General features: G+C 37.9%; 1 protein-coding gene and 1 pseudogene across 1 annotated transcript; one reads left to right on the top strand and one right to left on the bottom strand.

Moving 5' to 3' along the window:
- Positions 1-1,897: 1,897 nt before the first annotated feature.
- On the bottom strand, positions 1,898-3,836 carry LOC131425944 (small ribosomal subunit protein uS2). Its single transcript, XM_058588270.1, has 3 exons — positions 3,753-3,836; positions 3,110-3,359; positions 1,898-2,633 (listed from the first exon to the last, which is right to left on the bottom strand). The coding sequence occupies exons 2-3, from the start codon at positions 3,326-3,328 to the stop codon at positions 1,995-1,997; spliced, it is 858 nt and encodes a 285-aa protein (XP_058444253.1). The 5' UTR covers positions 3,329-3,359; positions 3,753-3,836; the 3' UTR covers positions 1,898-1,994.
- Positions 3,837-12,537: 8,701 nt separating this feature from the next.
- LOC131426779 (U2 spliceosomal RNA) lies at positions 12,538-12,721 on the top strand (annotated as a pseudogene).
- Positions 12,722-12,959: the final 238 nt, after the last annotated feature.

The following is a 12,959-nucleotide window of genomic DNA, read 5'->3' as shown; positions in this document are numbered from 1 at the left end:
AAGGTTAATGAAATATTAACAATTTGAATCTACACTTTGTCATTTTTTCGCGTATAGTTCTAAAGATATTCAACACTTCCACAAAAAAAATAAGAAGAAGAAATAATGTTTGTAATGATGGAAAATCCGGAATTCCATCATTACTCGTGTCATTACTGAACTCGTAGACCTTACACGATCATTAAAAGTGCCATTACTTTTTAGTAATGACACTTTTAATGATCGTGTAAGGGCCGCTGATAGATTGATGGTTATTTTCCGACACTGAAAAAAATCTTGCAATGAAAATTCTAATATTAATTCTTTAGTTAAAATTATTTCCAGTGGAAAATAAGCCCAAATAACGTTCCGTCCAACAGCATTAAATGTACGATTCAGACGATCCGTCTCCTTCCGTCACCGTCACCGGAACGTCAACTTCCGTCAAAATTAGTTTAATACTTTCTTTACCGAAATGTTCACACGCTTCGTCCGTCAAGACGTTCCGTGACGGTGAAGTTATGTGACAATGTCTCCATAAGGATACCAGTAATTAATGTTGACGGTGACGGTGTCGGAAAAAGACGGATCGTCTGAATCGTACATTACTTGTGTTTCAAAATACAAAAAATGAAACGTTAGCGTATACCAGTTTTAAATTTGACAGTAAAATTGTTCGAATAAAACTAAAACGGCTTGCTAGAGATACGTTTGTTCTAGAGTGCCTATAACCAGAGTGACAACGTCTCATTCGTTAATTCGAAATGTTTTCAGCACAGACTAACAGACAGGACACTCAAATATTCCTTTATTTGGGACAGTATTCAAATATTTTGATGAAATCAGGCATCCCTGCAAGCAGCTGATCGGTGTTGACAAACGAGGGGAAACCAACTAGTAAAAAAACTTTTACATAACACAAGGGGTGTACAGATAGTAAATAGTTCGCGCAGCACAATATAGGTGGAACTAGTGCATCACCAAAAATTATTTTTATAAGAATTTACTCATACTGTCATGTCTGTTAGGTTGTTTGCTCGTTTGGAACAAAGCTGTCATTCCAAACGAACAGCTGTCGTCACTCTGATTATAGGCACTCTAGTTTGTTCCAGTTTCAGTTCTATTATAGATCTCCCATATAAAACTTTCAGCTGCTAAGGGCATGTTCAGGAGTGTTCTAGTTCTAGATGCATAATTTATGTCAGTTACAAAATTTAAATCTGGATTTTATAACAAGAAAAACTGGCAGCCCCAGCAGTGTTTTTTAAATTTTGTTACTGGCATAAATTATGCATCTAGAACTAGAACACTACTGAATATGCCCTAAGGGCACTTTCAGGAGTGTTTTAGTTGTAGATGCATAATTTATGTCAGTTTTAAAATTTAAATCTAGCAATTATAACAAAATAAACTGGCAGCCCCAGCAGCGTTTTATCTGTGTTTCAAATATAGAAAAAATTAATCGGCAGCGTATACCAGTTTTAAATTTGACAGTAGAACTGTTCGAATAAATAAAACTAAAACGGCTTGCTGGGGATACGTTTGTTTCAGTTTCAGTTACATTATAGACCACTCATATGAATCTTACAGCTGCTGAATTTGCTCTAAATTTGTTATATATAAATAAAGAGAGGCTCTCATTTGCAGTTAGGCCCTTTTGTCGTGGGACTATCGAAATCTTCCAAAATGTTTCGCCGCTAATTCCAATTTTGTCGCAATTTCAAATTTGCGTTCAATCCGTGCTTAGTAGGAAACTGAAGAGTAGTTGACTTCGCTTTAGAAAATGCATGTACAAAAAAAAGACAAACATCGATCAAAACAAGAACCCAACAAAACGAACATAGGAACAGAGCTACCAAAGTTGATAATCTAAAATAAATCTAAGGAAGTCGAATCAATAATTTAAAACAGATGAACGTATTTTTTGTTCATATATTTTTATGATGCTTCATTTAAAGCCCTCTCCTCTACATGAATTCCATGTAGAGAGTATTTCTGACCATTTAGTCAGCGAATTAGAAAGCGCCGCCGCCACCCCACGAAGCATTGGTCGGAGTATCGTCTTCGTTCCAATCGTCGGACTGCATCAAAGCCGGTATGGCAGCGGGAGGCGCAGCAACAGCAGCAGCTGGAGCCGGTGCATCTTCGCTGGTCCAGGTACCACCTTCCTCCACTGCAACGATGGCTTCATCCGGATATTGATCCTTAGCGACCGGTGCAGCTTCAATGGCGGCCTGTTCTTTCTCCGCTTCTTCGGGATCACGGTAGAAGAACAGATCCGGCTTGATGTCCCACTTGTCGTGGGTAATCTTGCCACGCAGTCGCAGAACCTCACGGGCCAACAGCCACCACATCAAACCGATCGAGTGCGGAGCCTTGGTGTTGCATGGAATGGCAATGTCGACAAATTTCAACGGCGAATCGGTGTTGCAGAACGCGATGACCGGAATATTGACGTACGACGCTTCCGTCACCGGTTGGTGATCGGTTAATGGATCCGTTACGATCAACAGACGCGGTTCACGAAACGCCGGTTGAATTTGATTGGTGAAGGCACCGGGTGTGAAACGGCCAGCAATCGGGGTTGCTTCGGTGTAGTGGGCGAACTTCAGAACGGCACGCTGTCCCAAGGGACGCGACGAAATGGCAAAGACCTGCAACGAAAACGTAGAAATTTGGTCAGAATCCATGTTGCAACAAAAATGCTAGAACGAAGCAACTTTGACTTTGAACGATATTCACTGCCACACGGAAAACTGTTTTTCAATCTTGTGCACCGGAGAAGCCACCACATCGGCCAGCTCCGGCAGTGGACTGAAATCTTCGATCTACTGGCTATTCTGCGCGAAAAGAATCAATACGAATTCAAACCACGTTGATGGGCCAGAAAAAAAAGTTCAACTGAAGGTTTTCCGCATTGTGTGTGCGTATCGATCATTGTCCCCTGTAGAACGAAACAGGAATCGCAATCAGTAACTTGATCGTTATGCGTCATGGGTAATCCGACCCGAAAGATGGAAGAAGTTAAATCATCATCTAAGCGAATACCTGTCGAACCTGGGACTAGAAGCAACTGTTAGGCGAACCAGAACGAAGTACTAACAAAAAAAAAATAAACGTCTCAACTCACCTCACCTGGGTACTCGATGCTGGCAATGCAACGTGCAGCCAGCAGCAGCTTCTCCCAGGTACGACCAAGATTTATGATGTGCACACCGTCCGGGCGACGTTTGAACACGTACGATTCCATCTGGAAGTTCACGGATGTGCTGCCGACGTGGGTAGTCGCGGCCAGCATCTTCGTAACATCCTCATCCTTCAAAGCGAGAATGTCTAGATTTCCCGACATCTTTACGTTAGCACGGGAGCAACGGAGTAACCTACGATAAAACAGAAAAAAAAAACAATGTAATGCCGGAAACTGGAGAGGTTATGTTCACTAATGTTTTACTCTCAAAAATAATATTGTATGATTGAAATTCGGTTAGCGATTCGTTAATTTCATCATTTCTGCCCCGAACAGAAGAGTACAAAATACAACCTTTATTGAATTTACTATATCTACAATCAAAATATAATTTCTATTGAAAACACGTGGGATTCGAACGTTCAATCGGAAATAAACAAATTCAATCTTAAAACTCCACAAAACTATGATATCATATAAACAAAAGATACTAAAACGAATTAATCATGATTTCCACTATAATTATTAGACTATCGACTCAAAATTCCTATAAAATAAACATAAATACAAGAGAAAAACGACTTACGTAGTGAATGCCACTGGGATTGAAATTGAAATGGACGATTTCAAGTGGAGATTTCGTCGACGCGGCCCGCTCGTGTTGCTTCGGCGAAATGTGGAGAGTTTGTATCGCTGTCACTTTCCAGCTTTCCAGTGAACGAGGGACCGTGGGATTGACTTGCATGGCTAGTGCACGCTAAAAAGAAGTTACACGCAAATAAAACTTTACATTTGGTTTATTAGAAAAATCACACGAAAGGGTTTCAAACGCTAAATTTAATATTTTACATGACGAAATTGAATGTTATGCCAACATCCCCTAAAATGAAAAGAAATATCACATACAATTTATGTGAATTGACCACACATCAAACAATCTACATGAATTTTGTGTTTGAAAAATTCAATTTTAAAAATGTTGAATGGCGAATCCTTAAAGTAATAGTATAGAAATTTGCAAAAAGAATCATTACTTTCATCATTATCCATTCGATTTTGGAATTTTATGAAAATGTGAGAACTTTCACAGAACTGTTTCATACCACTTATACCTGACAGGTATAAGTGGTGTGAAACAAGCTTGACTTAAGATAAATGTTGATAATAGAATTTGTATCCAAATACCTGGTTGTATTTTTATGAGCAGCGGTGTAAAAAATAAAAAATCCCTAAAAGAAATTTTTTCTAGACTGCGAGACTTGTTGGATAACGACTAATAAACTCACTTCAAGTATACCGGTTTTCTATTTCCGGTTTTGGAAGCTCTGGAAGTAGTGTATCAAAGGATTTCGGAATGGAACTCAAGTTGATTTTCTCTAAAAGAGACCAATCTGATTATAACAAAATGCTGTTAACAGGGAAGGCTATGAGATAGTTTTTTTGTTCTTATTTTATCCGGATCCTATTTCGAAATTAAAGGATGATATAGATTAATAATTTTATTCGTTTTTCTCAGAGGTTGGTGGACCACTCACACACCTCTATTTAAATTAAAGATGCTAAGGTAATTTCGACTATTGTGGAATGACATTTTGACCATAGAAATTTATTCGGTTCCAATTTTCGATTTCCGTTTCCAGAATTGATGTGGAGTGAGTGAGTTGATTCCATCTCATGAAACGGTCAATAACGTAAAGAATACTTTCTATCAACCGCACAAGCCAAAAATTTATGAGATGTTTTAGCTTATGCGGTTGATAGAAAGTATTGTTTACTACACTTGTTTTCAGTAACCAATTTATTCTATTATTCAATTTTAACTTATAATAAGCAGGGTTTTTTTTGTGGGAACACACAAAGGAAATTTCGAAAATATCACCATGACTCATTTGATAGTTTTTAAGCCGATCATAATTATCATACCAACAAATTAGAGTGTTGTTGGTACCAATCTTGTAAATTTTTAATCTTCATCATCCTACAACTTACAAGACCTGAATTTCGAAAAAGTTTCAAGGTCAGAATTGAAAATTTGGTTATTTTTTATGTCGCAGCTCATTTGACTGTTTGAAATGTTTTAACAATCATTACCTTGTGATTCCGGAACTGGAAGGCGGTTCAAGTTGAAATTCAAGAATTTCGTATAAGCCCATAAGACTTTCATCTGAATTTAACTCTCTTCATCAATACTGTCTATGCCATAGCAGTTCAAACGAACGATTGTGAGAAAATATTCGAGCTCATGGTTAATTAATAAAAATCAATATTCTGCTATGTACCCAAACAGTGAAGGTCGTAAAAACGAAAAGATTTATGAGGAAAATTTGGAAGCTGCTTTAAAATGTATTACGGACCCGCATGTGAAAATTCCATTTGATCAGCGTAAAAAACTATTCCATGTACAATCCAAAGCATATTCTTGAACGTATAACGATATCTAGTGTAATTACCCGTAAAAAAAATAAACCATTGATTTTACAGCATAAACGATTGATTCACAATTATATCTATGGCTTACAATACATTTTATTGTATCTAGACAAGATTTTTTTCATTTATTAGGTGTACAACTTTGCTTCCGCCGTTTTTTTCCAAAATTTAAAGCTTTATTGCGAAAAAGTGCTTACAGATGTATTTTTCAAAGTATTGTCCGACAACTCGCGACAACTTTCTCCCATCTTTCCGGAAATTGTCGGATCCCGGCTCGAAAAAAGGAGTCCTTTTTTGACGCTATCCATGAAGCAATCCATTATTCCAACTCTTCGAAGGATTGAAAATGTTGATCTGCCAGGCCGTGTGGCATCGAACGGAATAGGTGGAAGTCAGAAGGGACGACATCTGGGGAATACGGCGGGTGGGGCAAGACTTCCCATTTCAGCGTTTCCAGGTACTTTTTGACCACTTTTGCGACGTGGCCTCACGAGCATTGTCATGTTGGAGGATGACTTTGTCATGTCGCTCTTGATATTGTGGCCGCTTTTCTTTTAGCGCGCGACTAAGACGCATCAGTTGCGTTCGGTAGCGATCTCCTGTGATGGTTTCACCCGGTTTAAAGAGCTTGTAGTAAATTGTGATTCATCTTTGAAGGTTTTTTCTCTTCCACCATCATGTTTGTCTTCGACACCGAAATCACCATTTTGAAAACGTTGAAACCACTCCCGACACGTTCTTTTACTCAGAGCAACATCACCGTAAGTTTCTGAAAGCATTCGATGCGCTTCAGTTGCATTTTTTCGAAATGTAACAGAAAAGTAAAACTTCCCGCAAATGGCGAGAATTGGGCACATAAACAGACATTTTCGAGCGTGAATAATACGAAAACAAGAACAACTGTCACTGAAATGGCGATGACAATTCGTTAGGCACTGTACATACTCACTTTAAAGGCATTATCATCTATGTATTTTGGCCAGCCTCAGCCGGTACAGCCACCTATCGGAAAACGGCGGAAGCAAAGTTGTACACTTGATACAACGATTCAATATATTGTTTCTACGATTCTACAATTGAATTTATTGTACACGTGGTATTTCGAACAATATGCAAACTGTACATTTGATTGTTTTCCAAGAAAACGTGTATGAGAAAATTTTATAATTTGAATTGTTACGATACATAACAACCTATACATTCTATTGTAAAAAGCATGTTCACAAATAATTGAATAGTGTATAACAATACATTAAAATATTTTTCAATGGTCAAAGCAAAATTGTTTCAGGTTTTGTAACAGTAAATCGTATTGTTTTTCTACAATATTTTTTATTCGAGTAGTTTTTTGGTATTCGTTTATACGTTTATGTATATTGTCAATGAAAATTACTGTTTTACACAATAAAACCTAAAAAAAGTTCAACTATGTATTTTAATTTATGTTTTAAAACAATGTACATATTATTACTTCTATGGAACTGCAATACTCTATGTAAGACAGTTTACATGAAATTTCTATTGAGGGGCTAAAAAATCGATCAATAAAAAAAATTCAAATCCTTTTACTTAAACAACAATTAACATTACATACTACTATCATTATTAGTATATTTTACGCGTTTTTTGTGATAACGGCCAATAAGCCACCTTTCAACATACACTTTTGAAAGAAATTACAAGCTATGAAAATTTGAGTATTAATTTTAACATCGGACGAAGAAAACTTTTCTCAATCGTTCACTGTTATGAATTACTTTAAGCGAGTACTGAGTCTTTCGAAATTCCTCTTTAGAGTGAATGTTTATAGGTGTCTTGTTGGCTGTTATCACAAAAAAACGCAAAATTTCTTGTCGCTTCGCAACAGAAAATGACAAAGTTTCTTAATTTAATAATCATTCCTTTCCGCAAGAGTGAAACCTAAATGAGTCGAAATCACAAAATCAGCAAACTCGATGCAATTTAAATACGCTTAAGGTAGCGCTTCGCCGTGGTCACGGGAGTTCGCTGCCTATCCCGGGGTTTCATGCACTTTACCCAAAATTGTGAGAAAACGTAGAAGAAAACGGAAATTCCAAGAACATACGATTCTAGATAAATAATTTTTTTATCGATTCGTATATAAATTGTGCCTGATAAACGTTTTTATCGAAAGATTTCGTGCGAGTTATAAAAATAAATGAGTTTTTCCTTATTTTTTCGCACGCACACAATGTCCACGCATGCATTGGGGTGTGCAAAATGTCACATGCGGTAGACGCCAACAACATTTCTTTTGTTTTCGTTGTTTGTTCTCTCTGCGTAAACGTTGAATATAGATGAGTAGAAAATGTAAGTAAGTGTTACTACTTTGTAAAATAATGTCTATTCATGTTTCAGTAGAACCAGAAATCAGTAATGATTTTCATCGCTACTAGCTTTGACGCTTTGTTGAAAACGTAGCACATCCCTACAAATGCGAGTTGTTTATAGCGAGAAATGGAAAAAAGAAAACAAAATGTTTAACAAAACTCGCACGAAATCTCGCGAAAGAAAAGCTTTCTAACTAATATTTTTCGCCAAATGCATAGTAAAATCATTTACCTACAATCGTATGTTTTTGATTTTTCGTGAATCGGCTTAGTATTGGAGAAATTTGCAATTTAGGGTGAAATTTCGGCGACAAAGCAAGAGGAAGCAGTGAGTTGTCTCGCTTCGACCTGACCACGGCGAAGCGCTACCTTAACTCGAAATACGAGTTATTTTTAATGAACGTGTAACGAACAAATTGCACTTTCATATTCCCCCAGCCAAGCCAGAGAAAAATGCTAAATTCGCCACATGGACACTGGAAGCTTCCATCTGCCACAGACACCGCACGCACACCATCTCAAGTATCTTGGAACGGTTTCGGTTCGGAACAAGTGGAAGTGCACAAATGCAGAAAAAGGAAGACACCTTTCGTGAAAGCCGTTGGAAAATTGCAATTTTCGCGAACGTAGTTCAATCGTGAGCAGCGTAATACGGATCGGTTGATTGGTTAGAACCTACCGGCAGAACGTACGGTATCGAAAAGTTAGAATTTACTAGTTTTTTTCTGGGTATTGGTTAGGTAAAGTGAAAGTTTTCTGTTGCGAAAAACCCGAACGAGAAAAATTCGTTCCCCGCACACCGCGCCGGCATTCGGTCTCTTCGGTACCTTTTTTCTCGTTTCGGCCCTGTGGATTTGGTGTCTGATAACGAGTACGAACACTAGCATGATCGTGTAGCTGTGTTCGTGCTGAGGTGTTGTGTTGTTTTTTTTTGTCGAAGCTGATCGTGTGTGGAAGCTTTCCAGCTTGTGTTTCCTTTTTGTTTACATTTATTTTCTGTACATGTGTGTGTATTTTTTGTTAATGATTTTACTGCGGAATCGCGCAGTGGGCAGGCCTCGACTGTTGTCAGTTCTGGATTGATCTGTCAAACGTACAAAAGGGGGAAGCGACTTGTGACAGTTCCTTCAGGCGGACATCATCAGCGAAGTGGAAGGGAAAAATAGCCATCACCAGCAGCAGCAGCAGTAGTAGTAGTACGGATCGATGTTGATACGTTTTACTGGCTCGGCAACGAAGACTTGGGAACGTGTAACTAGCATTTTAGGTGACTATTTGTGGAAGTTTGTACATCGGCCAGCAATCGAGGTAAGTACCGGGAACGGTACCGCATAGAAATCGGTTATTTAGGAGGGCTTTTATGGGTCGAAAATTGCTTTTTACCCCTGCGCGATAGTGTATGTTGTAGTGTCCGCAAACTGCGGGAGATGTGTTTCAATATGGCGCCGCCCCTCTGCTGCGGCTGCCTGTACTGACAGCGCACTGTTTTGTACTGCGTACCATAGAATTTTTGGTTGAAATTTTTGCTTGATCTAGAACGAAGCAATATGAATATCCGGGCTCTGGATCAGAAGAAATTATTTTTAGTTTTTTGGTGGGTTTTAATACGTTTGTTCAGCAATGCTTCAGTTCCCAGAACAGACAGAAAATGGATCGAATAACAGTACCTAAACAATAAACACAAATTTGGTGCTTTGTTTTTTTTTTGTTTCTTCGAAACAGTAGCGTTTTGTTAGACATCTTTTACTGTGAAGGTATGAAGCGTTGTTTGAGGTGCAAGTTCGTTCGCAAAAAAGAACTATGCCCGTTTGTTGGCTCATAATTTGAAAGGCCTTGAAATTTTCACCTGTCAGTTTGGTTTTGCAATTTTCACCTTGTGATGCTTGGGAATTCTTTGCTACAACAATAGGTTCGTTTTGTAGGTTACTTCGGTTTGATCTGCACAATGTGTTTTTTTGTGTGAAAACTGAAAAGACTCCTACGTTGAGATTGTTGGCTTGAAATCGCGATGTTTTATTAAGGAACGTGCTTTTTGTCACCTGTTTCTCCGGGGTCAAATCGTGAAGATAGTGTTTTTGATAGCTCCCAGAATGTTCCACGGAGAATGTCGAAGTTCAATGCATCAAAGCTGATGTGGTAATGAAAGCAAAATTCACTAATAAAAATATAATTTTATATTGAAAATTGTGTTTCAAGTTTCTGCATTCAATTCTATCAAAATACCAGTTGTGCGCTGCAGGTTTGTGTCAAAGTTAATTCGTAATTCTACTTGTTTGAACTCAGATGCTTTGCAACACATTTTTGAATTGTTTGTTGCCGTTTGCAAGCCCCGCCCGATTACTATAGGGGTATCAAATGGATACTGTTGAGGGAACAAATGACATGTTACACAAAAGAAATTGTCAATTTACAAATATCGCTTGTTGAAACGCATGTCTCAATTCATTAATCACATGAAAAACGATTAAGCAGTTGATACATTAAAACCGAATATTTGTTTATTTTGGCTTCGGTTAAAAACCTCACGGAATAATCACATTCTTCCCTACCAATAATTTGATCAAATCTGGAGACAAGTAAGTTCAATCATATTCCGTTTGTTTGCGCAGTTTAACAGATAAATTATGCACTCTATTTTAGATCTACAAATTTTATCGCTGGAAATGTAGAGGGAGAAGCCACAGCGATAGACATCCCGTAGAATATTTCTCTACTGAGAATAAAAAAAATAGTACGAACCACTGATCCTGAGCTAACCGTGAAGGTCTAGCGAATGCGATTCCGCGGTTACGTTATCTATAAGATTACTGCTTCCATAATCCTTCCTGATTGCATCAATGAGCTCCTAGTAGCTTTGGAATAAGTCTGTAGGTTTGTCGAAATACGGTGAATCATCGGTGAATTGAAAAAGGTGGGTGGGTAATGTCAGAGACATAACCAGATTGACGTGAATACAAATAACATTGGTGCTCGGGCACCAGATCTCATCAGTCTTGATTTTCGTGTTGCCCGCCGTAATGGAATGTGTTAGTGGCATCGCAAACTTTCATTTGAACCCGTGTGGTGCGAAGTTCTGATTAATAAAACTGATTATTTTCACTTTTGTGCATATTTCAACATTTGGATAATTTTTATAACTGTTTTGTCAGCATTTATAGCCCTTAAAAGAACTGGATTGTAGAATTTTCTCCGTCTCAGTTCACTTTTCGGTGTATTTTGATTCAATGCAAACGACCCGAAGCAGCTGAATGCTTATCAAACTTGCCCAAAGCAAACACTGCGTGAACTGGCGAACGGCGTTCAAAGGTAATATGCAAAATGTCGTTTTTGAAAATTCTGATCCTTGAACTGGATGCTGTATCTTAACTGAATTCTGAACCTGAAACTGTGTCTCTATTCAGGAGCTGGATTCCGGACCTGATCCAACGGATTTCAGACAATTTTAATTTTGAATTATTTTTTGGGTTGTCATACAACTGATCATGTAGCAAAAATTATATTCATACGTTAGAGATTTTCACGATCAAAAACTTCTCACTCTCTCAGAGCGTATATTTTGAAAAGGCGTAGTAAAAGAAAGACGTCTTCCCCAGAATGTCATCTTACAGAAAAAGCTAATAATCAATAGCTGTTTCCCCAAAATAAAACAATATTCTGAAGTTTATATCTTCAGAACTTTATTTCAAATAATTTCGAATATTTGAAAAACTACTTGTACTTATACAAATAAGTGCTTTTGACCGAATTGTGTCTTTCAAAGATGTACTATTTCCAACACTTGATGTCAAAATTTTCTTTAGCTTTGCATCTTTCTGGCTTTTTACCACACCGTCCTTGTAGAAATCGCTTATATTCTGCAGATGGTGATTGTTCTTTTTCTTTGAAAGTCCTTAATACGGTGTAAAATCTCATATCGCTGAAATCTTTTACGAGAGGATTGACATAGCTTGCGATTGAATTTCATTTTCATCTGACGTCCGGCTCCGGAATTACAAGGTAATATGCGCAAATCTATGAGCAAAAGCGCACTCAATTTTCTTGGGAATTTCTTAACCGATTTTTACAAACTAAGATACAAAAAAAGGTCTTGAAATTCTTTAAAAAGTCTCCGAAAAGTTTATCAAGATCCGACTTCCGGTACCGGTATTACAGCGCGATAAGTGGTAGGCTTTCAATTGCATGAGTATTTTTTCAAGCAGGCGATGGCGAAACGAAACCTACTGGTAAAGCCATCTAGTTGACAGATCTTGCTAGCTAGTGGATATATAAACCTACTTTGGGACTACTAGTGCCCGGTTTCCGCATCCGAAAGTACCGATAATAGTGAAGAAAAGTTCCAAAAATTCTCGATTCTTCGATTTCACAGCAATGGTTCAGCCGATTTCCCCAAATCTAGATTTAAGTTAAAGCTCTCATTGTCTCAAAAGATACTGCATAATTCCATCCAAATCCGACTTCCGGTTCCGAAATTATAGGGCGATGAGTGGCAAAACTTTTAAACCGTCATACACAATGACAATGCAAAACCGGTACGCATCGATACATGCTGGTACGGAAGAAGAAAACACCACCGCCTAGCACACAGCGTGCATCGCTTCTCGGCCTAAAGGCAAAGATCAAAGTGTAGTATCTGTTCTTATCAGCTTAACATCACACAGCGTGCAGGGTTACCACTATACACAAATAAAGTTTTTGATTTTATTCAAGTTTGGAAAAAATTTCTTGGTTTTTAATCATGGTACCGGCAATGAATTTTTATCCGTGACAGCAGCTACTACACCGAAATTCTGTTTCCATCTTAACCACTCTTTACGGATCTCCTGAGAGGTTTATATTATTAAAATTATTCTACCATGGTAGTTATTTTTGTTACAATAGCAACGGATTTTTTTTTAATTTACCCGTTTTCTACAAGACTTTTGCTTGGTTTATATCGAATAATAGCAGCTCTACGCCTATTGTTTCCTGTTTGAGAACAACGTCTATCGGCTATTTCCTGCTTTTCGCAGCAG

The sequence above is a fragment of the Malaya genurostris genome, chromosome 1 (genome assembly GCF_030247185.1).
Source record: "Malaya genurostris strain Urasoe2022 chromosome 1, Malgen_1.1, whole genome shotgun sequence".
Taxonomy (NCBI): domain Eukaryota; kingdom Metazoa; phylum Arthropoda; class Insecta; order Diptera; family Culicidae; genus Malaya; species Malaya genurostris.
The sequence above is the reverse complement of the archived record's forward strand: the minus strand, read 5'-3'. Positions and strand labels throughout refer to the sequence as shown.

Bases quoted from the DNA above. Each gene is read 5' to 3' on its own strand.
- LOC131425944 (XM_058588270.1), bottom strand. From the start codon at position 3,328: ATGTCGGGAAATCTAGACATTCTCGCTTTGAAGGATGAGGATGTTACG. The intron at 2,634-3,109 runs GTGAGTTGAGAC...TTTTCGTTGCAG, and splicing joins GCATCGAGTACCCAGGTGAG to GTCTTTGCCATTTCGTCGCG.